The following is a 25,610-nucleotide window of genomic DNA, read 5'->3' as shown; positions in this document are numbered from 1 at the left end:
AATATTTATCTGTATGCTCTCGATTTAATGTCTGATTAATAAAAGCTAACGTTTCATCTGTCACAAAAAAAACGTCTTGAAATAAAGTTAATATACTGTGCACTGTCCAGATCTTATTTATATTTTTGAATAATATTGTTGGTATTTTTTGTAAAATTATTAAGAAGATTGGTCGCTTAATAAAGCATTTTTATATAGTATAGTTTACGTATACAGTCAAATGCGAAAATATAGATCATACTTTCAACGGCGAGAATATATTGCTGAAAAAGGTTAGCTGATTCTTTTATATGAAATAAGATATAAATGACTTATATATCTAATGTCTTGAACTGAATAATTCCACAGTCGGCCTAAATTAAAATAAATTGAGCCAATTCATATTAAATTCCGAGTAAAGAGAGACAGACGATTCATGATGTATTATGTATGCTATCATATTATACCATGCACATTAGTGACACACATGACAGTTTTAACATAAAGTGGATTAGAATTACATTTGAGCAGATTGCTTATTGATCCGTTCAACGTTCAACGCTTATATTTTTCTAAATCTGCCTTTGGTTTACGGAAAAAATAAATCTCCCCCCTTCTAGCCTTTCCGGGTACCGCTCGTCGGCGTTACATATTCCCGACTAACACCTCAACATCATTTCCTTCGAACAAAAATGTATCAAACTTATGAGAATTAATCAGTAACGGTTTCTAAGTGAAAGCTTGTGGGAAGCAATGGCTGGTTAGCAACAAGGGAAGTGCACTGAATAATCCGCGTTATCTTATTGGTCAATATCATATATAACAAGTAGTTTGATTGACAGCCCGGATCCATCCATTGGTACTTTGTACATCGAATGATAAAATGAGCCAGTATACACAATTTATGAATACATTTAACAAGCGATTCGAAACAAATGTATTATACTCTCGTGATATCATACGTTTTGGCATCATGATACTCTGTATGACTCTGTATAATGTCAAACTCTAAGACAGCACAATATAATCGTGCCAAGTCACCAATATTGTCTAGCGAAACAGTGAAGAAATGTTAGGTGGCGACGAAAAATGTGGCACAAAATAACATGTGGGCATATACACTTATTTGTTTGAATACAATTTTTCGGCGACGCCGTCTAAATTCGTTTTCGTTACCTATGCCACGTGACTTCAGTTTGCAAATCAAACTACTTGATAACGCATTATAGATAATTTATCAAAATGGAAGATTTATGCAACACTCTGCCTGATTGGACGAGAGTGCCAATTTCTTTCACTCTGTTGATTGTGCTACGCTGAGTGAAATGTAGACAAAGCGTTTATCCTAAACGACGCTGTTCACCGTTTTAAAGCTAACTTTGGATCAGTATATTTAGCAAGAATATTGATATATCTCAAAATGATAAGTAAGTTTAATAAATATGATAAAAACCTGTTCAAATACCAACATATATCAAATTAAAGAAAGAGCAGAATACGGTCTGCGTATCACATGAATAAGGGTGTGATAAGAGTCTTTTATGTAGAGAAGTGCTTTTTAAAAGATTTTCCTTGTTACAATTGTCGTCTGTATATGAAAAGGTTTCTTGCTTTTGTGACTTATTCAGATTGCATATTAAAATGAGTACTTGTTTGCTTTGATATATTTGTTATAAATTATTTAACTGATTTATTATATATGAATATTTTTCTTTAGTATGGTATGCAAATATTGAACTCATTTGAAATCTGTTTTATTATATTTATGCTATATAATGACTGAATCTCATTACACTGAAATGAAGGTACGCTGCATACAGTTTATCTATGTGATATGACACTACGGTCAAACTATGAAACAGAAATAATTACAGTTGTATGTTTTGCTTGACCTTCACTTTTTTATAGGTGTGACGTCATTGTCCAAAGATTCATGAATAGCGAATATGCATTTGTTAAAGCGGGATCAGTTGGCCTATTTTAGAAATAAATAAAAATAATCAATAAAAAATCCTTTAATTGATTTTTCTTATGTATTCTAATCAAACTTCATTTGTAGCATCTTTATTAGGCTCGCAGCCAACTTTGTTCAGTTGGGACATTTAACCCCTTTTAGGGGCTGCTAGAGCTAAAACTAGAAATGCCATTATACAGCGTCTCATGAACAGCTTGGTGGATCTTTGTCATACTTGGTCTGGAGCATCATTATAAGGTCCTCTTCCAAATTTATTTATATAGGAACTTGGGCCCTATTAGGGACCACTATAGCTAAAAGTAGATATGCCTTTTTTTGGCATTAACCACTAAAATGTAATGGATTTTTATCAAACTCGATGTGTAACAATATCGTAAGGTCTCCTGCTATTTTGTTACAAATGGGGATAGGGACCAATTTAGCTAAAAATATAAACACGTTTAAGGACCTCTTCTCATGAACCGCTTCATGAATCTTCATCAAACTACTGCTGTAATTATTCGTCTAAGGATAAACGAAACAAAATTGCAACCCTACGAAACCTTTGCGAAAAATTAAAAGAGAACCATTTAAATTGCTAAAGTGCGGTGTTAGTTTTGCAATTTGAAAAATGTTAAATGAAAGATGAATGTTAGATGAAAAATTCATAAACTTCTTTCCTTATTACAATTCGCCGACCATCATTTTTAAAGATATTTCTTGTTTATAAGTAAAGCATGTACAGATCAAGGAATTTTGGTTAGAGGGACACCAACTTTAAAGAAGAGGTCACCCATTTCAGGGCTGTGGTGGAGGCTGGGGGTCAAACTGAGTTTCAAGACCGATTTTCTTTGTAAAATGTAAGAATCAAAGGGGGGATTGACCCACAATGCCCCTTTGCCAGGCTCTGGGTCCGTGCATGTAAAGAATGGAGTTATCCCATACGGCTAACAGGAAACTTCTCGCATCATGATATCATAGATCTGAAATTGTCTGATACTTCAGAAGAATTTTCCGTCTTACTAGTACCATTTTATGTTTATAATTAAAACGCAATTGTCGTATTAAGTGTCAGACAGAAACGGATTGATTTTATTTGGAAGTGAAAATAAAATGTTCCACCAAATGATAATCGCGCGTTATTATTCATTTTTCAAGTAAAATGGCTGTCATGCCATGTGTCTCCATCCAGATTTCAGTCTTTGATGCCGAGTATGTGGACAAAGTAGATGCAAAAAGACTGAAGTTTTGACTTTCGTAATATCATATCTCCTGACGTTCTAAACTTTACTTCATACGACAAAAAGGCCCATCTGGTATAATCGATACCGCCTGGGGACACAAATATGCCGTAGAAGTTAAAGTTTGAACAAAATCTCAAAGTTTCTCAAAATCAGTTGATAACTTCATACTTCCAGGTTCAATTCAATGTATTTAGTTAAAATCATTAGTCATACAAAACTTCATTATTCTCATACTTGTTGATAGTGTTTCGCATCAAATTTAGTCTAATTATACATATGGATAATTGAATAACTTAATAAGCAGAAATCCTGAAATTAAGCTTTTTATTTCACATAGTAATAAAGAGAAGTCTTAGGCTTACTTGATATTACATGGAAAACTTTAGTAGCAACGTCTGATATAAATAAAATACACGCATATTGGTGACGTTTTACCCCAAATATGTATGAGATACGTTGAAGGGGAAGGCGAAGGTTGAAATCTCAAACTCACTATTATCGGGAACATAACCATCGTCATCAAAAAACTCATTGACATGATCGAAAACAACAAAATCCCTCTTATCGCCTACTCTACTATTAAAATCGCCTATTAAATAGACAGGGCCTTTATTCTCAAAGTGTGCAATATCATTTTCAATAATTTCAAATAAATCTACACTGTTCGTATTGTATGCCGGAGAATCCTCACCCCAGAGATAAATACCGCATATGTAAACATCAGTATCTAAACGAAAAAAGTTTTTGTCTAATTTAATCCATATGCACGTGTCATTTTGGTTTTTTATAACTGATATACCAGCTGAAAGTTTGTCTTTATAATATAGAGCAACTCCACCGCTTGGCCTTTTCGCTCTTCGATGTTGGAATTTTCTATAAAAGTTAAAGTTCATGTTTCATACAAGAAAATAATGTCCTGATTTGATAAAATATTTACAAACTGAATTGCCTCTTTTATTTATTCCAAGTCCATTGACGTTCCAGGATAATATTTTTAGCTCACCCTCGGCGTATTCCTAGTCACGTACAGGTTTGCCGTTAATGTAGAGGGTGTCATATGATATCCAGGACGTGTTACCTTCCCGCCGGGCCTCTTTCATTTTAGGAAGGAGCTTCTTCCTTTTATCCACGATGTCTTTTGGGAATTGTTCATTCACATAATACGGAGTACAATGTCTTCCACTGTTTTCGGACGAGTTCTTCTTTTATATAATGTGAATTTGGCAACAATGTTGCGACATCTTCCGTCATGCTAAGCTCCCATTCGATGAACTCTCTCAAAGGACATCTTGTTCACTAGGTCTTCCGCGATTTTCATTTTTTCTTTAAGAAATTCACGTAGTTTAACCTCGGTAGTTTCACTGGTTTCGGTCGGGGCCTCAGGGATATTAGAAAACACGAGGTTGTTGCACACAGACTGTGCCTGTAAATATGACATGTCATTTCTTAGTTCCTCCTTTTGTTTTTCAAGAGTTGATATTTTTATACTTGTCTGTGTTAGAGCAAAATCTACACTTTATAAGAAAACCTACACAAAATCATCATTTTATTACGAATTGTTTTGCCACTATAAGGTTGATTTCAGTCAAGTAATTTATTATACAGTATGCTTTGATTAAAGACATGTATGTTTTTAACCATATCTTACCTGAAAAGCCTGCTTTATTAATATTTTCGTCAGAAAAGAACAAGCATTTTCAGTCCATTTCCACACATCATACTAATATAAAACTTGTTCCATTTAAAAATGTCATATCTTTTCATTTATATCTATTTTGTCCACAACTTCAAATAGTTCTTGTATATATTTTTCTCCGACCTGAATGATATCTACATACTTGGGGGTCGCGGCTCCACGTCACTAAGGTTGCTGTTTTAAGTGATCTACCGGAACTCGTTACGTAACTATTTTGCAAATGACATGATAAATTATAGGACATCGTGGTAATAAAGATCCTTTCAGGGGTGTCCCCTAATTAGAGCGGATCATAAAATTTACTGAAGCATATAAGATGGCTTTGATGTGATGTACTTTAATGCATTCGGTCATCAATGCCATAATATAAGAACGCACTCGGATTAATATACTAATATATCACGCGGCGGAGCCGTCTTGTGAATCAAAAATAAACATTTTACGAGGTACCTAGTATTTTAAGTTCTATAAGAATATATTTTGGAACTTTAATGGACATTTTCCATTTAAAACTATAATGTGTAGTTACAAAAAATCTTAATTCGTAAGATATGAATCAATCCAGGACTATAACTACACACTGAAGGAAAACACCTAGAATTCAAATCTCTAATTATTTTATTTCTTATGTTTTCATGCTAGATCATTTTCATATCGAAAATGTATCATGAGCAGATGTCATTATCCGTAATTTAATAGAATAATTATGATAAACTTGAATTCTTCAAAAATTAGAACAGATAAAGAATGTAAATGTAGAACACCCTTCCCTGCTACACGCACCCTCTCTATTAAATCTGACCGCGTCCGAACCAATTCGATAGTGTCATATAAAAACTTTCAAATTCGAAGAAACAATAGAAATAAAAAATAACAGTTTTAAAATGATTTTAACTATATTTATGATTTTTATTTATTCATTTTATTTTTTTCTTTGAATTCGGAATGAATTGATCAGTATTACTGGATAAAAAAATCAAAGGCTGAACTGTTATTTTCAACTGCGACATTTAATTAAATTTCAAGTATCTGTCATGTAAGCTAGTTGCATCAGGTTGTAAGTTATGTGAGATCATGCTAGGAAATGGAACAAAAACTTTATTAATTCATGGAAAATATTTTTTGTTTCATTGTTCTTAACCTGAATTTGTGGAGAACATCATTGCTGAAAAAAATGTTTATTAATCCAAAATCATCAATGATAATGTGCATTAGTTAAACTATATCAGCTGTGGGTTTGCAAAGATCTACATATATTTTCCTTTGTCTTTCAGTTGATATTTACTATAAAACAAACTCATTATTCATTGAATAGATTGAAATACAGTATAACTCTAACGTAATTTATATTGTGCAGTCATGTCTTTTTACCCTACGTAGAGTGCGCTTGTGCGAAAATTGTTTCCCGTTGCTAAGGAATTAGCATGGTTTAAAAAGGTCTATAACAGCTTAATATTAACTTTCCTTTAAACGGGGATTCCTCTTCCCCTTAAATTCTGACAAGAAAAGTAACAAATCAAATACATTGACGAGATATGAAAACGCAACAAACAAATTTATGCCTGAATATATAATTTTTTTTCTGCAAAAAGCTCCACCTTCAAATGTTCAACACATACACATTTCGATACTCTATACCCATCTGGTTCAAATTTAATCAGCAAAACAGCGTAAAATTGACACCATAGGAATAGAGTATCAAGATGTGTTTATATTGAACATTCCAAGCTGAAACTTTTTGTAGTAAAAATATATTCAGGCATATGTTTGTTGCGTTTTCATACCTCGTCAGTGTATTTTAGATAGTGTAACTTTTGTCAATTTAGGGGTGTTAATGATAAATAACTCTGTTCGTCTCTATGCGATGATTCTTTACTCTGTATACAATTACGTCAACAGAATTGAGGGATATAATCGCCAAGTCGACAAAACAATGGCACTGCAATTATAAATATAAAAAGTCCTTAATACCTTGCCAATGATGGATATATATCATACTCATTATAAACATACATTACAACATATACATATATAATAATAAAATATCAATCGAATGGTCCTAATATATTCCGTATTAAGACCAGTGCAGCGGTCTGGGGACTTGACATACAAATCTTGACAACATTATATGTTTGGGCTGTAACCCAAGTATATAAAAATAGTACAAAAAGGAATAACAACAATAAAAAGTACTTACTAAGGTCTGTGGGACCAAATACCAAACATACAACTGACTGATGGCTTCACACATACAAACAGGATCACTCTGTGGGTGCTGCTGTGAATGCTGTGAACAATAAGCAGTATTTAGTGACATGCATAGAACATGAATAAAAAATGCAGTTGTTAGACAGATTGACAGAAGGAGAAATTGGCAGCCATCTTGGATTCTTGTAAAATTTAAATAAATCATTTCTTAATTATTTCCAAATCAAGAAAATAATTAACACAATCATATAGAGCATTATTAAAACAGACATGGTTATATTTACCTTATAATTTCTATGAGACCTAGAAACTTCATAAAATTATATATATTGCTCTCAGCAATGACTCCCTGATAACTATCTGAAAAACCCGCTTGTTCCAGGCTACTGATCAAAGGGAAGTAACTCAAGCAGCTTAAACTTTCAATACCAACAAGGAGCAAGGATAATTACAGGAAGGATACTAAAAACAACGGAAAGAGGAAAACAGTACTAGACTCCCAAAACTGACCCTGCTACAATAGCATCTCTCATTTATTTATTTTTGTTGGGTTCAACGTCGCAACGAATCAGTTATAGGTCATATGGCGACTTATCAGCTTTAATGGTGAAGGAAGACCCCAGGTGTCCCTCCGTGCATTATTTCATCATGAGTGGGCACCTGGATAGAACCACTGACCTTCTGTAGACCAGCTGGATGGCGTCCTCATAGAAGAATTCAACGCCCCGAGTGAGGCTCGAACAGTATCGTTCAGTTACAGTTAGAACTGGATGACAATGTTAAACAAGTTCCACATATAGATACTAATCCTGATGATCCTCAACTGGCTAACATTGAAGCTGCAGAAAAAGAAGTAATATTAATATAATTAAATTAGGTAAGTCTGTTGGTTCACATATGACCAAATAAAGCTCTCTTTAACATTTTCAATTGCTGTGTAACTATAAACAAAATATCCTCTTAGTTGAAATCAGTACATTTGTGTTGTGACACATGATTGAATAGTACTGGTATATAGATTATTTAGTCGCAGGCTTAATTATTTCCAATAACATTTGATCTTTGATCAGTGTATATCAGATTAATAAAACATCATAGCTTGCAAAGGTTACGTTCACTTATATATTTTACGTCTTTTATAAGAATCATAGTGTAAGAGCTCGAATTGAGTGCACAATGCTGGAAATACTGGAACGCTATATTTTCGTCTCTAATTTAGTTTATAAGAGAAAAGTGTATCAGTTCCACTTTTTTCAATAAATTCTTTTGTATTTTTATGATCGGACCGCACTGACAGCGCACTCTTTGTGCCAAGGATTTTGATTGGTCCCCAGTATACCAGCATCCCTTCCAGCATTGCGCCACTTATGAAAGGACACAGGTTCCATTTAGGTCACAAACAGGAAAATAGTTTTCCCTATATATTCTATATAAAACTGACATTTTTGAAAGAGCTACCAAACATAGCTGGACCCATTTCAGAGAACAACGCTTTACCTCATTTTAAAGAGTTATGATAAAACTGATATAAAATGAAGAGAAAAGTAGGGGTCATGTATCTTCTAAGAGAGATTTCTCTTGTCACATTTGCTTACTGTAAAATCACATCAAAATCACACTGCTATAACTGGAGGTACTACTCATACTACAACTGAGCTTCACTTCACCAAATACAACCTGCTTTCCCATTTTTTCCTATCAAAATGTCAAAAATACATCCACAATGAAATTTAAACAGAAACTAGCTTTAATTTAGACCTCTGTTGCCATGCCATGTGAAAAATTAATGTTCAAAAACCTGTCCCCCATTACGCGACTAGACCAGATGGCTCCCGCGCTGGTTCCTTTACTATAGTTAGGCTTTTATCTGGATCAGTTACAACAATACAACAACAACAACACACTGACATCGGTCTTAAACAATTTTCAAAAATGCACTTTAGGTATTTACAGTTTACCAAGTATTGTTTACTATGCTATTGCTATATTTTAAAATCGCGAAAATAGCGCAGGAAACATTTCCATGTCATTAATGCAACAAATTTATCACTTACTAAACATCATGCGTTTGAATATTTGGGAACAGTTTAAAATGATTTTAATGAAAAATAACTTAACCGTATATTTTTCGCTTCATCACGGGCCTTTTTTCTATATACCTTTATATTTTCATGATTCATGGTACTTTGGAATTTCCGTTGCCATGTTGCCATGACAAATGCCATATATTTGTAATATATGGTACTGTATAATTTGATTTCCCTTAGATAACTGTATTGCAATTTACTTGCTTTTAGTTTCTTCATGAACAAAAGTTAATACAGGTTTTCTCGTCGAACGGTCCAACTGTATTCTTCATGAAAACAACGCCTGTAGTTACCTGGGCTATCTCCCAGTGGCATATGAAAAGGGATTATACGTTCAAAATGATATGAAATTACCATTACAATGTTTGCAGACATGGTGTTGACATTCAGCATGACGTAGGAACCAGTATGACTTTCAGTTTTCTGCTGAAAGTATGTTGTCAATGTGTCCAAATAGATATATTAAAAGAGTACGCTCCGAACACGAGGGGCATTAAAGTCCATGAAATTTGTCTTTGAAATCACAGTGGCGATTCAATTCATACTAAAAACATTACATGGAATTTAAAGGTGCACTGTTCCTCCGTGTATATGCTGTTTTTTTAATATATGTAACCTTAAAATTTATAGCTGGAAATTTCATTGCCTTCCCAACTGTTGTGATAGCAGAAGAAAACCTACAACATATAACTGTAGGCTGAGGTGTTGAAATTTGGTCAGCTTTCAATAATAAGCATGTTTTGCGTATATATAGTACCTATACATTTCAAAAATGGTGTATACGTTCAATACACACAACGCTGTGAAGTCAGTAGCCATCCAATTTATCACCATAACCAGTATGTATTATAACTTTCCAGGACATAAAGATACTTCTTACGATGATTATTTTTCGTTCTCTGTGTTTCACAAAGACAAGGGCGTACAATGCCTGATACTTACATGTACAGCTTCTTTTTAACTGCTTATTAATATCCCAGAAATATAAGAGCGTAATGTTCAATGCAGTATGTATTGTATTGTAATGTTTAACCTCTTGAGAAATCACAATAAGAGAGAGAGAGAGAGAGAAAAGACACAGAGAGAGACAGACAGAGACAGAGAGACAGTCAGGAGAACGTTCCAATTGACACTTCTGTATTTTTTTTATTTTTTTTTTATATTCAGAATGAATTAACGATCAATAACGCACCATTGATTACATGTACTAATATTTTACATATTAAGCTATTTCATTCTATTCATTCGATACTATTCAACACTCTCAATATGTAAGTATACTATGGAACACATGCAAACTCCTGTAGACTGTCCTTGTAACTTACTGCACCTACTAGTACCTTTGCTAATTTTGTAATTGTTACCCTACTTTCTGTTTACTTTACTCAACACACCTGTCTAAATGTATTGTCTTCTTATTATACTATGATTCAGAATCAGAGTGCCTACACTAGTTGTTATAAACTACCGTCTGTTACCGGGTATTTGTATTTAGACGCGGACGACAGTTGTGGGTGGAGTTACAGTTGTGGGCGGAACCTACGTTCGTTGGTGTACTCGCTGCACTGGCGACGTATATCGATCCAGTGATTCTAGAAAGTCGGTATATTATCGCAAGTGATTGTTTCTTTGAAGGACGGAATATATTGAACAGCATATGCAAGATTCACTCGGAATTAAATAAGTAACAATGGATTCATATTTGCGTACCGGAAATGATGAATCAGAGAAGTGTGAATCAGTATCTTCTGCAAGCAAACCTACTTTCGATTTCACCGAAAGAACATGGAAAGAAGATTTCACTTTAATTGTAGAGGACAAGAAACTTTATGTAACGAAGGCGTTACTTGCACTCGTGTCTCCAGTGTTTGAGAAAATGTTCCAGTCCGACTTTAAAGAGAAAGATCAAACCGAGATGGAACTTCCAGGGAAGAAATTTGATGACATGCAAGATTTTCTTAGATGTATCTACCCTAGTATAACGTCAGGTATATCTGAACAGAACGTTTACAAAGTACTTCCGTTAGCAGACGAATATCAAGTGTCTTGTCTGAAAACCAAATGCGAGATATTTCTTATTAACAGGCTTGAAGAACTGTCCACTGATGAACTATATGACATGTTGCAGCATGCAACCACTTACAACTTGGATGGTTTACTTGAGAAATGCATAACAAAAATATCCTATGGAACAGTCGCGGATCTTGACATTGCAATTGAGAGGTCGTCAGTTCCATTGAAAACTATATGTGCGATCCAAGATAAAATGGTAAGGCGTTTGGAAGAGACCGAAAAGGAGAAAAGATGGTTTGAAGCTGCATACAAATTCCTTCTCTCCGGGCTTAAAGCAGCAGAAACACGCGAGATCGAAGCATGTGCGGGATGGACTGGAGCATCATTAGAGTTATCATTGGTAGTAAAGGAGTTAAAGTACCAAGATATTTGGCAGTCAAGGGAATTCAGATTATTAGGCATGGATGCAAAATGCAGTGTAAAAAGGTATAATAGCTACAGCAATTTACAGCTCCAGCTTTCGATTGATGAGAACAAAATAGATGGCTTTACTATTTCGATAGTAGGAAGATTTGTGATAAAAAATGGCACAACAAAAAATGAAAATTTTACAAACACATTCAAAATGACTTTCAAAGACGGTAGTTCGACTCAATTGCACTATATGTTTAACAATGACATACTTTTTAACGTGGCGGAAGGATATATATACCAGGGAAAATTTGAAGCCGAAATCCATCTGCTTGCAGAAATGCATAAAAGCCAGTAACAGTCATTTATCTTTAAATTTTGTCGCAGCATTGTGCTTGTAGTACCAGAGAAAGTAAAGACATGTTCAGGAGATAGAAAATCTAGCTGATATTTGATAATTGAATAATAACTAACAAGTTTGTTGTAATTAAGATTTGTTTTAAGGTAGAACACGACACTTTGCGAACTTTCAAGTAGCGTCTTGAAATTTGGCATGTGTAAAGTTGACCATATTTCAAACAAGATGCAGTTTATTTAATACTAATAGAGCCAACCAGTTTTTGTAAACGAGACGTCAAAGTTGACCACCAATTCCGTTTTTGAAAAGTCTGACGTTGCCGCGTATCCTTGGCAACTGTTACGGGTACTGCAACGGCAGCAGCCAACAAATTTTCTTAAATCATACATTATTCGACGAGAATTATTTTTTCCTTTATAGTGATGTAAAAATCATTGTTTTACACCGACAAATATTTGAAATATGGAAAGAAAATCGCCTTTTTTGACTTAAGAAATAATAAATATGTGCCTATATTTTATCAGTTAATAAAATATGGGCAGGAGTTCGGATGCGTAATAATTAAATCACGAGTGCGTAGCACGAGTGATTAAATATTCGCATCCGAACGACTAACTGATAAAATTATTGGAACATATTTATTATTTCGATTCTAACTACGCATATTCTTCGCATTTTCCAGGACTACATTTAGCTCGATAGGCCTATCATATGCTATTATAAAAACCTTCCCACGAACGGAAAGCGTTGCATAAAAAGGAATTTTTCGATATTCAGTAAATTTTGATAAAAGTGTTAAGTAGTAACTGCTGTGAGAATGTTATTTTCAATAACATCTAAGGTCGGATATAGAAATCAGAAGTAAATACTTCATTCAAAATTTATATATGCAGTTTCTAAAAATAGTACACGTCACCTACATGATGGCTCTGAAATATACACGCCAGAACATTAATTGCGGCATATAAACACGTAAACACTTGAGTCTGGAAGATTGGAACATGAATTGTAATTTATTTACTGTCAAAGCAGAATCTAGTTGACATTTGTGGTGCCTACAAGGCAGAAATTGTAAACTGCGCACACGACCAAATATAGATCTAGATGCACCGATGTTGAAGTTGAAACTTACCGGGCTGAAACATTTTCTTACGGTAAAAATATAAACAAATAAATTCATCATTTATTCAGAAAATTTGATGTACTTTTTATTACTACTTCTTAGCACTGAAAACTGAAAAAGTAGAGTATTTAGTCTGCATGTAGAATCTCACAGTCATGTTACAACCGTAGGGTGGAATGGAACAGCTATATTTTATCGTAATTTCGCTATATGTTTATATAGCAACTGCTGCGGATCGTGTTAGTATAAAAATTGACTTTAGTTTCGCAGCATTTTTCGGCTTTAAATGAATATATTAAAAAGTCCCTGAATTAAATTTTTGATTTTTTTTTTCAATAAACGGTGTTTAAAATATATACCGAGTCCAAATGACAAATAAAACTGGGGAGTCACTGACTTAGTTTTTTTGGTACATGTGATTTTATTTCCCCCACCCCCATGCGTAAATTTTGTACCATAAGTCGACGTCTGCAGATACGTTCGAGACATCATAATTCAGCCATTTTGAAAATCGTTTTAAATATATTTTCTATATAATAATGATTTTTTTCCCATCTTTTTCTTATTCAAAGTACCAATTAACATGATTTCCGTTGTAATACACTGCTAAAATGAAGAATTCATACATACAGAAGTGTGTAGATAGTTCCGATATTCAGTAAATTTTGATTAAAATATTAAGTAGTAACTGCTGTGAGAATGTTATTTTCAATAACATCTAAGGTCGGATATAGCAATCAGAAGTAAATACTTCATTCAAAATTTATATATGCAGTTTCTAAAAATAGTACACGTCAACTACATGATGGCTCTGAAATATACACGCCAGAACATTAATTGCGGCATATAAACACGTAAACGCTTGAGTCTGGAAGATTGGAACATGAATTGTTATTTATTTACTGTCAGAGTAGAATCTAGTTGACATTTGTGGTGCCTACAAGGCAGAAATTGTAAACTGCGCACACGACCAAATATAGATCTAGATGCACCGATGCTGAAGTTGAAACTTACCGGGCTGAAACATTTTCCTACGGTAAAAATATAAACAAATAAAATCATCATTTATTCAGAAAATTTTATGTACTTTTTATTACTACTACCTAGCACTGAAAACTGAAAAAGTAGAGTATTTAGTCTGCATGTAGAATCTCACAGTCATGTTACAACCGTAGGGTGGAATGGAACAGCTATATTTTATCGTAATTTCGCAATATGTTTATATAGCAACTGCTGCGGATCGTGTTAGTATAAAAATTGACGTTTAGTTTCGCAGCATTTTTCGGCTTTAAATGAATATATTAAAAAATCCCTGAATTAAATTTTTGATTTTTTTAAATAAACGGTGTTTAAAATATATACCGAGTCCAAATGACAAATAAAACTGGGGAGTCACTGACCTAGTTTTTTTGGTACATGTGATTTTATTTCCCTCACCCCCATGCGTAAATTTTGTACCATAAGTCGACGTCTGCAGATACGTTCGAGACATCATAATTCAGCCATTTTGAAAATCGCTTTAAATATATTTTCTATATAATAATGATTTTTTCCCATCTTTTTCTTATTCAAAGTACCAATTAACAAGATTTCCGTTGTAATACACTGCTAAAATGAAGAATTCATACATATACAATTGTGTAGATAGTTCGGAGATATCACATTTGAAACAAAAAGTTAAAGCATCATTATTATAAAATATTATAGATCAGTATTATACAACAGTTTCATATATTTTTAATTTTGCCTTCAACGAGAGTAAACCTTGATTGTTTCTAGTTTTTCTAGATATTATCCCTAATCCTCCATAAGCACACACGCACGCACATTCCAATGTCATACATTTTTACTATTTCGTTTCTTACTTCTCTAGCCTAGTAACATAATTATGACAATAAGATTAGATTCCATGGGCTTGTCCGGTTAATTATCCGCTCCACGCAAATGTTCACATATTTTGACGGCGGGATTTGGTTTTACTAGTCAGAGTTAATTTATCATTATTTTGAAATTTTATAGCAAAGGACACTATCTGAGATATGGGTTTCAGGACAATCATGATATGAGCCGCGCCATGAGAAAACCAATGTGCGTTTGCGACCAGCATGTGTCCAGACAGGTCAGGATCTGGGCTGTTTGCTTTCAAAGCCTATTGTAATAATAGAACCCTTATCGAACAGCATGGGTCTTTACCAGACTGGTCTGGATCTATGCTAGTCGCAAATACACTTTGTTGGTTTTCCCATTGCGCGGCTCATATAAGAGGTTTCGTTTTAAATACTGTCTTAAAGTTACATTAACACATAAGCGTGGCTTTATAAAATTATTCAAAAATAAAATCTTACACATAATTATACATGTACTGGTACAAATCCTAGTTTCTCGTAAATACGAAACCAGGACTAGTATGTTAGAGCCGTCGGTCCTACGTACAAAGTTACGATTCTTGAGTCACTCATATAGATAACTGCATCATAGAATTATACATGTTTAACCGCTGTTTCTTTTATCCCATCCACTTCAGTACTATGGATCGCTTTTCCGATCCCTGGGTAGGGCGTGACAATTTGGTAGAAGGTATCTGTCCGAAATCATTCGTCCTCCGATTTTATGTGGTGAAGTTGAAAGTTACTTGTTGAGGAACAGTGGTTAGGTTAACCGCCTATCGTAGCAGAAAACAGCGCTAAATCTAAAACAAACACTTCTTTCTTTTTTATTTTATGGAATAATTATCATTTTTAGCAGAGTTTTTACTCGTATTTGTTACATTTGATAGGTTTCTAATGTTAGGAAATTATATATGGAATATGTTTCTATTATGTGTCTATGAATACAAGGATGACCTTTCTAAAAACACATCGCTGGAGAGCTAAAACCTCTTTGTAAAGGATGGTGTTTCTATCTAGCGTTATTAAATTGATAAACCTTTTCAGAGCAACAGCCTCCGTACAGCAAATATATTCTGTTTCCACGTGGCTGCACTTTATTTGGAATCGGGGTGTCTAACTCTCCAAACAATCCAAATATCTCCAAAACTTAAAATTTATAATTATGTTAAATAAATTTATGATGTTTATTCCAACATGATGACATAACGGTATTGGGGCTTTTTAACTTTTCTTATTATTTTTGTAAATGTTTACAATGTCGTTTGCACCAATCATGTATAATCATGAACTTGAGAGGTAATTAAAAAAATCCTTGCAAAGTTGTAAAGGACTCTTTTCACTAAATTCTTCTTAAAATTGGTTAAAAATTGATCACAAGACATACAAGAACCCGTTTAATTACGTACTTTTTATCTGGGGTAGGGGTAGAGTAATTCAGCGTAATAATTTCGCCCACGGTAACAGAGTTTTAAAGGCTATTAAAGGCTATTTGGATCTAAAAGTAGAGTTTATCTTAAAAAGATTTACAGGAACAAATACTCATTTGCGCTGAAGTTTTCATCATCATATTACTTTTTAGTCAAATTATATTGTTTGGGTTTTACATTAAACAAGATTAAGGGATATTTTTTATTATTATTCAAAACTCAGTGTCATATTTGTCGCTCTGACGTAACTTTAACGTAAATATCGAGTCTAAGGTTAAGTGATCACTACAAATTATATACAAATGTACCATTTTAAATGCAGAAACTTGTTGACTGAACAGGACGATTTACAAAAACAGTTCGACGGACGTGAAATCACGGTTCCTCAAAAATGGACGTCTAAGGTGCGGAGAAAAAAGTTACAGAAATATCAAAAATGTAAAATACCCATTATATGAGGAATGTGCTTGATTTTATACTAAACAAATATCGAAACGGAACCAAATAACTTCGGAATTTAGGCGCCTTCCACCTTAATTATATCAAATTTTGTCCACTAGACGCATTTAAAGATACAAAACGCTTCGGCCAGTGGCACGTTATATAATATATTGAAATGTACTGCCGCGGATTTCACTTATTAATATGCCTTTCATCATTGTTTATATATAAACGTTTTACCATGGAACAAAATGTTTGTTCTTGTTTTGTATAAAGGTCTTTAAGAACCAGTAAAACACTAAATGATGCAGATGATAAGCTTAACACAATGACCGAATTATGTTGTCTCGAACTTGTTTGCAGACGTCGAATTATGGTACAAAATTTACGCATGGGGTGGGGGAAATAATCACATGTACCGAAAAACTTGAGTCGGTGACCCCCAAATTTTATTTCTCATTTGGACTCTGTATACATTTTAAAAACCGTTTAATGAAAAAAAATAAAAAATTTAATTTAGGGATTTTTTAATATGTCGCTTTAAAGCCGAAAAATGCAGCGAAACTGAACGCCAATTTTTACACAAAAAACGACGATTTTCTTTCCATATTTCAAATATTTGTCGGTGTAAAACAATGATTTTTACATCACCATAAAGGAAAAATAGATCTAATTCTCGTCGAATAATGTATAATTTAAGAAAATATGTTGGCTGGTATCGTTGCAGTACCCGTAACAGTTGCCGAGGAGTAGTGAATAAAATAGCGTTTCTAAGCCAATCTGACCCCACTTGACCTATAACCCTTGGTCCGAACCAACTAATGCCGGACAATTTAAAACCCACAGGTTTTAACTTTACTTTCGTTTTCTCGTATTTTCGGAAAACCTGGTTATAAATAACAGACATATTTACTTTACTTTCGTTTTCGTATTTTCGGAAAACCTGGTTATAAATAACTGACGTATTTTCTGAAAATGTTATATGGGATTTACGTGACATTTTCTGAAAATGGTTATGAACGGTTGTTAAGATACATGTAAACAAATATAACGTATTTCACAACACAAACGTAATTGATTAACACCAAAACCTTGCTAGCATAAAAAAGTTTCATGGAAGTAAATAACTTTATACTGCTAACTTATACCTACAACAACAGAACAGAAAGGAGTTTTAAAGGACTATAATGTAAGTTATATTTTGTTATATATCTTTTTACTAATTTTAGACTATTAGCCCGCTGCTTAAATATTTTAATATGAATCTAAACAATGTATTTATACGTTGTAGAATACGTAAGTGGTACAAAACTTTAAAGAACTATTTCTTTATTTCATTTCAGGAGTATTCAAGAGTTTTACCGAGATATCGATGGTCTGACTGTATATTTGAGAGAAAAATACCCCAATGACCACGAAATACAGAAATGGAATAATTCATATTGCAAACAATACGTCTGGGAACCAAACGAATTACAAAAACTTTTTGAAGACAACGAACATTTAAAACAAGATATAATAAAATTACATCAATTGACATCGAAAAAACAACACGCACTACAAGAGAAACCAGATACAGTGAAGTAAAAAAGAAATTGAAATCACTCAACCGTTTGAGTATGCCATAGGCATATGCATGATTGAATATCATAATACTTTTATGTTGTGAGAATCACTCAACCGTTTGAGTATGCCATAGGCATATGCATGATTGAACATACGCTTTTTAGAGTAGTATGGAATATAATGTTTATGGTACATTTTTGTTAGTAGTAAAGAATATTATGTTCTTGATACATTTTAACTCATTTTATTAAAATAATTTATCATTGTTTGTTCATTATGTATTACATTGTTTACTCTCAGTGTTTTATACAATAAATCATAAATGTTTATACCATTTTGTAACATTTTTATGAAAAATAAACAATAATATCCACAGAGTGTACTTGTTTTGTCTTGATATTGTATGTTGTTATACTTAACCCCAGGTATATATTTAATTACTTCTTTCGGCGGAGGAAGCCCAAATGGATCGAAATACAAAGTATTAAAGTAACAAACCCAATGTGTTCCAGGACTAACAGAGTCGTCCAAATTTATAATTCCACATTCAACCTTTTCTTTCGTTTTTGGTAAACCTGTGGTCTCCGAGAGTTTCACTCTTGGTAAATTATTTCTACTAAATACACCCCTAAAGTTTTTAATTTTTAATTGGTTTACCCATTGTTCAATTTCAAAGTTAGATATTGGTTTGTTTATAAATTTTATTTTTTTTTTACTATAGGAATTCGTCTGTAAGGTCTCCGTTGTGAATCAATCTGTATACCCTGGCCATGTCCCTTACCACTTAACAAAGATGTAATCAAAGGTATTCCTAGACTAGCAGCCAACATGCCTAAAAAGCCGCCATTTTGTTTCTGTTTTTGTGTTAATTTAATCACTCCAGATCCTACTAGTTGCTTTCTTTGATTAGGTGTAAGATATGGTGATATCATATTTCTCTTATCATTAGCTACCGAAATCATACCATTTCCAAGTATTTTACTAACACCAGTACTGGCCAGCCCAGACAAAGCGCTAATGCCTAGAGGGGCTAATATTTTTGGAGCTATTTTTGCTGCCATTGGAAGAATTGTTTTTCCTAACAAACCAGCCAAAGCTCCTAAAAATCCACCATTTTGACCTTGACTGGACATTTGGCTTTTTGAAATTGTAATTTCTAGTCCCTTATTATTTGCAACAGCTTTTTTAATTTGATTAATTTGTGTTTTTGTTAAAAGTAAAGGGAAGTTTCCACGTAATTGTTCATGTTTTAATCTAAAAGTATGTGGAATTTTATTATTATAAGCTTGTGCTAATTTTTTCTTTTGTCCATCTGTAAGGTTAACTTTATATTCAATATAATTTGATGACATTATATATTTAAAATTTATTTTATTTAAACAATAACAAGTTCATTTCCAATAGTATTTATTTCAACTGTTTCTTCATACAATACAATTGCGTAAACACGGACATGTGCTGCCGGCCGAACATTTAATTTAGCTGTTAATGTAATGTGTTTAGGATCTTCTGTAGTTACTTTCTTTTTATATTCTAAGTTAAAATGAACAAATCCAAACAAACTTTGGAAATTAAATCTATTTAAGAGACTTCCAGTAGTCTTATTATTTTGTTTATAATAATAATTAATTACATCATCATATATTCTTGATATACTTGTGTATTCTCTTTCCGGATAAAAAACACCATTACCAACTTCAAGACGACAAGATTCCAATGTACAATCATCATCTGCTGCATTAGCTTTAAATGTATCTAATAAATGCGGATTCTGTCTTTGTGCATTACTTTTATCAGGTCGTTGTAAATAAACAAATACATGTTGTGGTTTTGTTACACCAGCTGTTATTCTAAAAGTTATGTTCGTCTGTCGTGTATCAGTTGATTGTGTTTCCCGAAGGTATGACCATCTTGCTTTTTTAAATCTTTCAGTAGTAATTAGATCAAACCCAAATTCATTGAAAATTAAACGTGGAACCCATAGAATTAATTTTGTTACAATTACTCTACCAGCATCAGCAGCATTAGCTCTAAAAATTAATTCATCATCATCTGTCAGCTGCAGTGTTATTTGAATTTGACTTGGAGGTAAAATATTAGTTTCTAAACCCTGAAAAAATGAATAATTATTTAATGGAATTTTAGCATTTACCTCATTACCACCTTGGATTAATCCTTTTCTAAAAGCAAAACCTGAATTATCAGCAGCAGCAGCAGTAGCAGTAGTATCTAAATAAATATATTCGTTTGTTCCAGTTGATTTTGCATAATCTTCAGATAGTTCAACCAAACTCTTAACATTTACTACCTTATATAAATTATTACAATCATAAACAATTTTTCCATTTTGTTTAACCACTAATTGATCAATTAATGAAGCTGCATTATTAATTAGAGCAATTTGATCTCCATCAGCATAATTATTACCGTTAGCAAGCTTATTTACTTTAAAACTTACTTCAAAATAAGCATTAAACCAATCAAAATATGAACTTCTATCATTAATTGTAAAGTGATAACCGTTTTTTTGTTGCTTAACATTATTTCCCAAGACAGATATTAAAACTGTATCTAATTGAATAGGAGTTAATTCATATCTTTCACAATATTGTTTTGTTCTAAACATGTATATATTATATATTATTTTATTTTTTATAAATTAATCTGTTAATACGTTTTTGTCGAGCTAAAGTCCCAGATCCTGACAGTAATCTGTTTAATCTTATATTAATATCCTCCTCCTTATTATTTTTACTGTTATTCTTTTCTTGTAATTCCTTAGCAATTAAATTACCAACTGCCGGAGCAGGTTTCTTTTTAAATTTTTCAACAATTTTATCAGCAGCCAAATTTCCAACTTCCGTTCCAACCTTTTTTGTTCCACTTTCAAGTGCTGCTTTTCCTGCTGTTTCCAAAGCTTTTTTTCCAGCTGTGCTAATTGAAGATGCAACTCCGCTTGAAAGCAATTTCATTAAAGTGTCAAAGATACCTGTTCCGTGTATGATTTCTTTTCCCGTGTGAGCATCAACATAAATAAATATTCCTTTATTTTTGTCATAAACTTTTTTGTACATTATATAAAACTAAAATTTATAATTTCATATTTCTTTTAAAATTAGTGTAAAACTTGTTTCAACCTCATTAAAATTAATTATTCTACCAAATACATCTGTAATATATATTCTAATTGAATTTATAATATATTTATTAATTTCAGAATATCCAACTCTTTGTGGTTCTTTTGTAAATGGATAAGCTCTTGTTAAATCTGCAGTACTTAAAGCATAGATAATATCACTGAAATTACCATCAACAAGTGAATTATCAATAAGATCACAATGAATGTAAATTGTATCCACGGAGTTAGTTATATTTGGTGTTGTAGTTCCCCATTCAGTATTTTCCAATTTTTTTTCTCAAATCCAAGCAATGTATGAAAATTTGATATTTCCAAATCCAACTTAAAATTATCTGTAATTGAAATCAAAATCTTAAAACTACTTAAATCAAATTCCAAACTTATTGGAGCAATTTCTGATTTATTAAATTCAAAATCATCATTACTTATTAATGTTTCCCTAATATAATTATTAATATCTGTGTAACTGTAAGAACCATTTGTAAATATAATATCTTTCCATTCTTTACCATTATTATAACGAATTCTTTTATTGTCATATTCAACACTAATATTATGCCAAGAATAGGTCATAGTGTTAATACTATCCAAACCAACAACATAAGTTTTATTTTTATCTAAAATTAAAGAACGACTAAATCTAATTGTAAAATCACTCGGAGTATTTTTGTTATCATTTTTAACTGTTTCAGAACTTAATACTATTTTTTGTTCCTTTTATATATTCAAGAAAAATAATTTTTATATAACATTCCATGTTCTTTTGGTAACAATTTATTCATTTTTAATAGTTCATCAATTATGTTAATACCTTCATTTTTCAGTTCTTCATTATTATTTCCAGCATCAATTGAACCACAAATTAACTCCAAGTCATTAACCAATTCTTTTGGATTACATGGACAAACGTCATAACCTTGTCCCCTAATTACTTTTTTAAATTTCATAGATCTTTTATTGATAGGTAATCCTGATTTTTCTGTTAATTCTTTAAATATTTTTCTTGAATGAATTGAATGTTTTTTATTATTGTTATATCTTTTATTAATCAAATCAATCAAATCATTATCTACTTTAGTGTTAATTACTTCTTTTCCAGTTATTCTATCCTTAGCAATTAATTTGTTTTGACCATAAAGTTTATTTAAGTTAATAATTAAATTACCATATTGTCCGTTTGGTGAAACTTTATATGGATTATGATGTTTTATTCCTTGTCCATATGTAGAAGCCATATCAAGAATATTATTTAACCGGTCTTTGTACTTTATGAGTTCACCTTGATCATGTTTTAATTCTTTTGCTTCTTTTTGCTTATTTGGATCTTTTGAATTTGATTTGCCAGTTATTGAACCATTTAATTTTTTGATATCTACAGTAACACCATCTATTGTAGCTTTAAGTACGTCTTTACTTATTTTATCTGGATTAGATTCATATGCAGTAAAAAAGTCAAACATTTTAGACGGTTTGTAATATTCATATTCTTTTAAAACATTACTATCCAGAAAAGCATCTAAATCTACTGTAGGTATTTCCTTTGCTTTCGGTCTTGTCCCAACAATTTCAGGAAATTCTTCAGTTGTATCATCAGTTGTATCATCAGATGTTTCAGTTATTCCCATCTTTTTTCTTCCATAATCTTCTAATTTCTTAAATTCATCTTGAGAAACCCGTCCAACAGGTTCATCTCCCCAATCTATTTGTGTATAGGGAGCCGGTTTTGATGGTAATAATGGTGATGGTTCTTGGAATAGCTGTGGTAAACCCTGGTATGTTTGTATGTCTTTCATTTCATCACCTAGTAACGCTAATTGTTGTTTTATTCCAGGTAATGCTTTTAACTGACTTGATAATTTTTCTTTTTGACTTTCTATTCCTTCAGTAATTGGCTTATAAATTTCAGTGTACATATCCCGATTTGTAGCTTTCTTAATTTTTCTCTCATTATTTCTTCTCTAAGAGCTCTCATCTTTTGCCCGACTATTTTTTTCTTTTTCTTATTTCATTAAGTTTTGATTGCATTTATATAATAATATAAGATAATGTAAGATAATGTAAAATAATGTAAAATAATGTAAAATAATGTAAATGGAAATTCCAAATTATGATACAAAAAGTGATAAATCTAATAACTTTAAACAACATTATCCTTTTATGCCAGATTCATGTTTTAGAATGTTAATATGTGGATCTTCTGGATCTGGAAAAACAAATACACTAATGCATATACTTCGAAAACCTCTTATATATTATGATAAATTATACTTGTATGCTAAAAACCTAGAACAATCTAAATATCAAGATTTAATTAACCACTTAAGCCAAATTGCAAAAAAAATTAAAGTAGATTCAAATGAAATACTTGAATATTCAGCTGATCCCAACCAAATTGAACCTTGTGAGAATCTTGGATCAGAAAAACAAAAAGTAGTAATATTTGATGATTTTGTGTGTGAAGATAAAAAAGTTCAAAATGAAATAACAAAATACTTTATTCAAGGACGTCACAAAAACTGTTGTGTTATCTATTTAAGTCAGTCTTACTATAAAACACCAAAAGATATTCGAATTAACTGTTCACATTATATTTTATTTGAAAGTCCAGGTAAACGAGAAAATGATATGATTTGTAATGAACAAAACATAGATCGTGATTCATTTGCTAATGCAACAAATCAAAAATATGATTTCTTATATATTGACAAACCAAGGAAGTTTTTAAGAAAAAACTTTACTGGTAATATATAATGGGAGTTTTTAATAATATAGAACAAATAAGTGAACCTGACAGTATAAGTAAAGTTAAATTTGATATTGATTTAAGTGATTATGCTACTAAAACACAATACAAAAAGCTTAAAAAGGACATGGAATCATATCTTCACAGAAATAAGGAACTTGATAACACAATGAACAGAGCATTAGATATGGGAAGATATAATATAATCAACCTAGGAAATCCAGATAAACCCGCTGATGCAGTTCCAAGACGGTTTGTGTATAAAAAAATTCAAAGTGTAATAGATGACTATAATCTTGAAGATGTCAAAAGTATAAAACAAACACTAGAAGCAGAAGTAAAGAATATTGAAGAATTAACAAAAGATTTTAAAAAGAATTCATTATTAATAGTTGAATTACAAGGTAAAATTGAAGAAGAAATGAAAGCTATGGTTGATTCTATTAAAGAACTTGAAGAGAAATCTGATTTGACAGATGACAACATAAAAAAAGTATTTAGAACCAATTTTGAAAAGTTATACACTCAAGTTCAAGAATTAAAAGATAGTATGATTAAACATGAAGAACTAAAAGATAAGATTATTGAAGCTGAAAAAAGTTACAAAATATGTATCAGTTAGAAATTAGAACAGAAATAAATAAACTAAATACTGAAACTGAAAAAAAAACATCAAGATTTGTTAGAATTAATTTCAAATAAACTTGCAGAATATAAATCTGAATTGGAAAAGGCGGCTTCACAAAGAGGTGATGACCATGACACAGCATTAGAGGACTTTAAAAAAGAGCTCAATTCTAAAATAGATGACTTTAAAAAACAAATTCGAAATTGGATTAGTATTGTTGACAACCGTCATAATTTAAAGTATGCAGATTTAAGTAATATTACAAAAAAGTTACAAGAAGATACAACGCAGCTTAATGCTAAAGTTGAAGAACATAAAAATGAACTGGACTTTGTAGTTGAAAAATCAGTTAAACAAGGAGAGTTAATTACTGCTAATACTGAAGCAATTAACATAATTAATGATCAGCTAGAAAATTTGAAGAAACAACTTGTAGACCTGATTAATAATGTTGATGCACGTCACAATATAAAGTACGAAGAGTTAAGTAAACTTAAAGGTTTATTACAAAAAGATATTAATGAATTTAATGATAAAAATAAAAAAATAATAAATGATTTGGACTCTGTAGTTGAAATATCAGATAAACAAGGAGAATCAATCACTGCTAATACCCAAGTAATTACTGCTAATACTAAAGCAATAACCGCTAATGTCGAAGAAATTGCTACTAATGATGAAAAAATTTCTAATAATTGGAAAAA

The 25,610-nt window shown here is 32.0% G+C and overlaps 1 protein-coding gene and 2 long non-coding RNA genes across 3 annotated transcripts; 2 read left to right on the top strand and 1 right to left on the bottom strand.

Moving 5' to 3' along the window:
- Positions 1–6,676: 6,676 nt before the first annotated feature.
- On the bottom strand, positions 6,677–7,594 carry LOC128546304 (uncharacterized). The gene is made up of 3 exons (XR_008365922.1): positions 7,366–7,594; positions 7,071–7,160; positions 6,677–6,812 (listed from the first exon to the last, which is right to left on the bottom strand). It is a non-coding gene; the product is annotated as an uncharacterized LOC128546304 (long non-coding RNA).
- A 3,187-nt stretch (positions 7,595–10,781) lies between these two features.
- Positions 10,782–12,639, top strand: LOC128546303 (uncharacterized). The gene has a single exon (XM_053516711.1). It carries the CDS (start codon positions 10,859–10,861, stop codon positions 11,948–11,950), a length of 1,092 nt encoding a protein of 363 aa, XP_053372686.1. The 5' UTR covers positions 10,782–10,858; the 3' UTR covers positions 11,951–12,639.
- Positions 12,640–17,764: 5,125 nt separating this feature from the next.
- LOC128546302 (uncharacterized) lies at positions 17,765–18,774 on the top strand. The gene is made up of 2 exons (XR_008365921.1): positions 17,765–18,019; positions 18,174–18,774. It is a non-coding gene; the product is annotated as an uncharacterized LOC128546302 (long non-coding RNA).
- Positions 18,775–25,610: the final 6,836 nt, after the last annotated feature.

This window comes from Mercenaria mercenaria, chromosome 10 (genome assembly GCF_021730395.1).
Source record: "Mercenaria mercenaria strain notata chromosome 10, MADL_Memer_1, whole genome shotgun sequence".
Taxonomy (NCBI): Eukaryota; Metazoa; Mollusca; class Bivalvia; order Venerida; family Veneridae; genus Mercenaria; species Mercenaria mercenaria.
The sequence above is the reverse complement of the archived record's forward strand: the minus strand, read 5'-3'. Positions and strand labels throughout refer to the sequence as shown.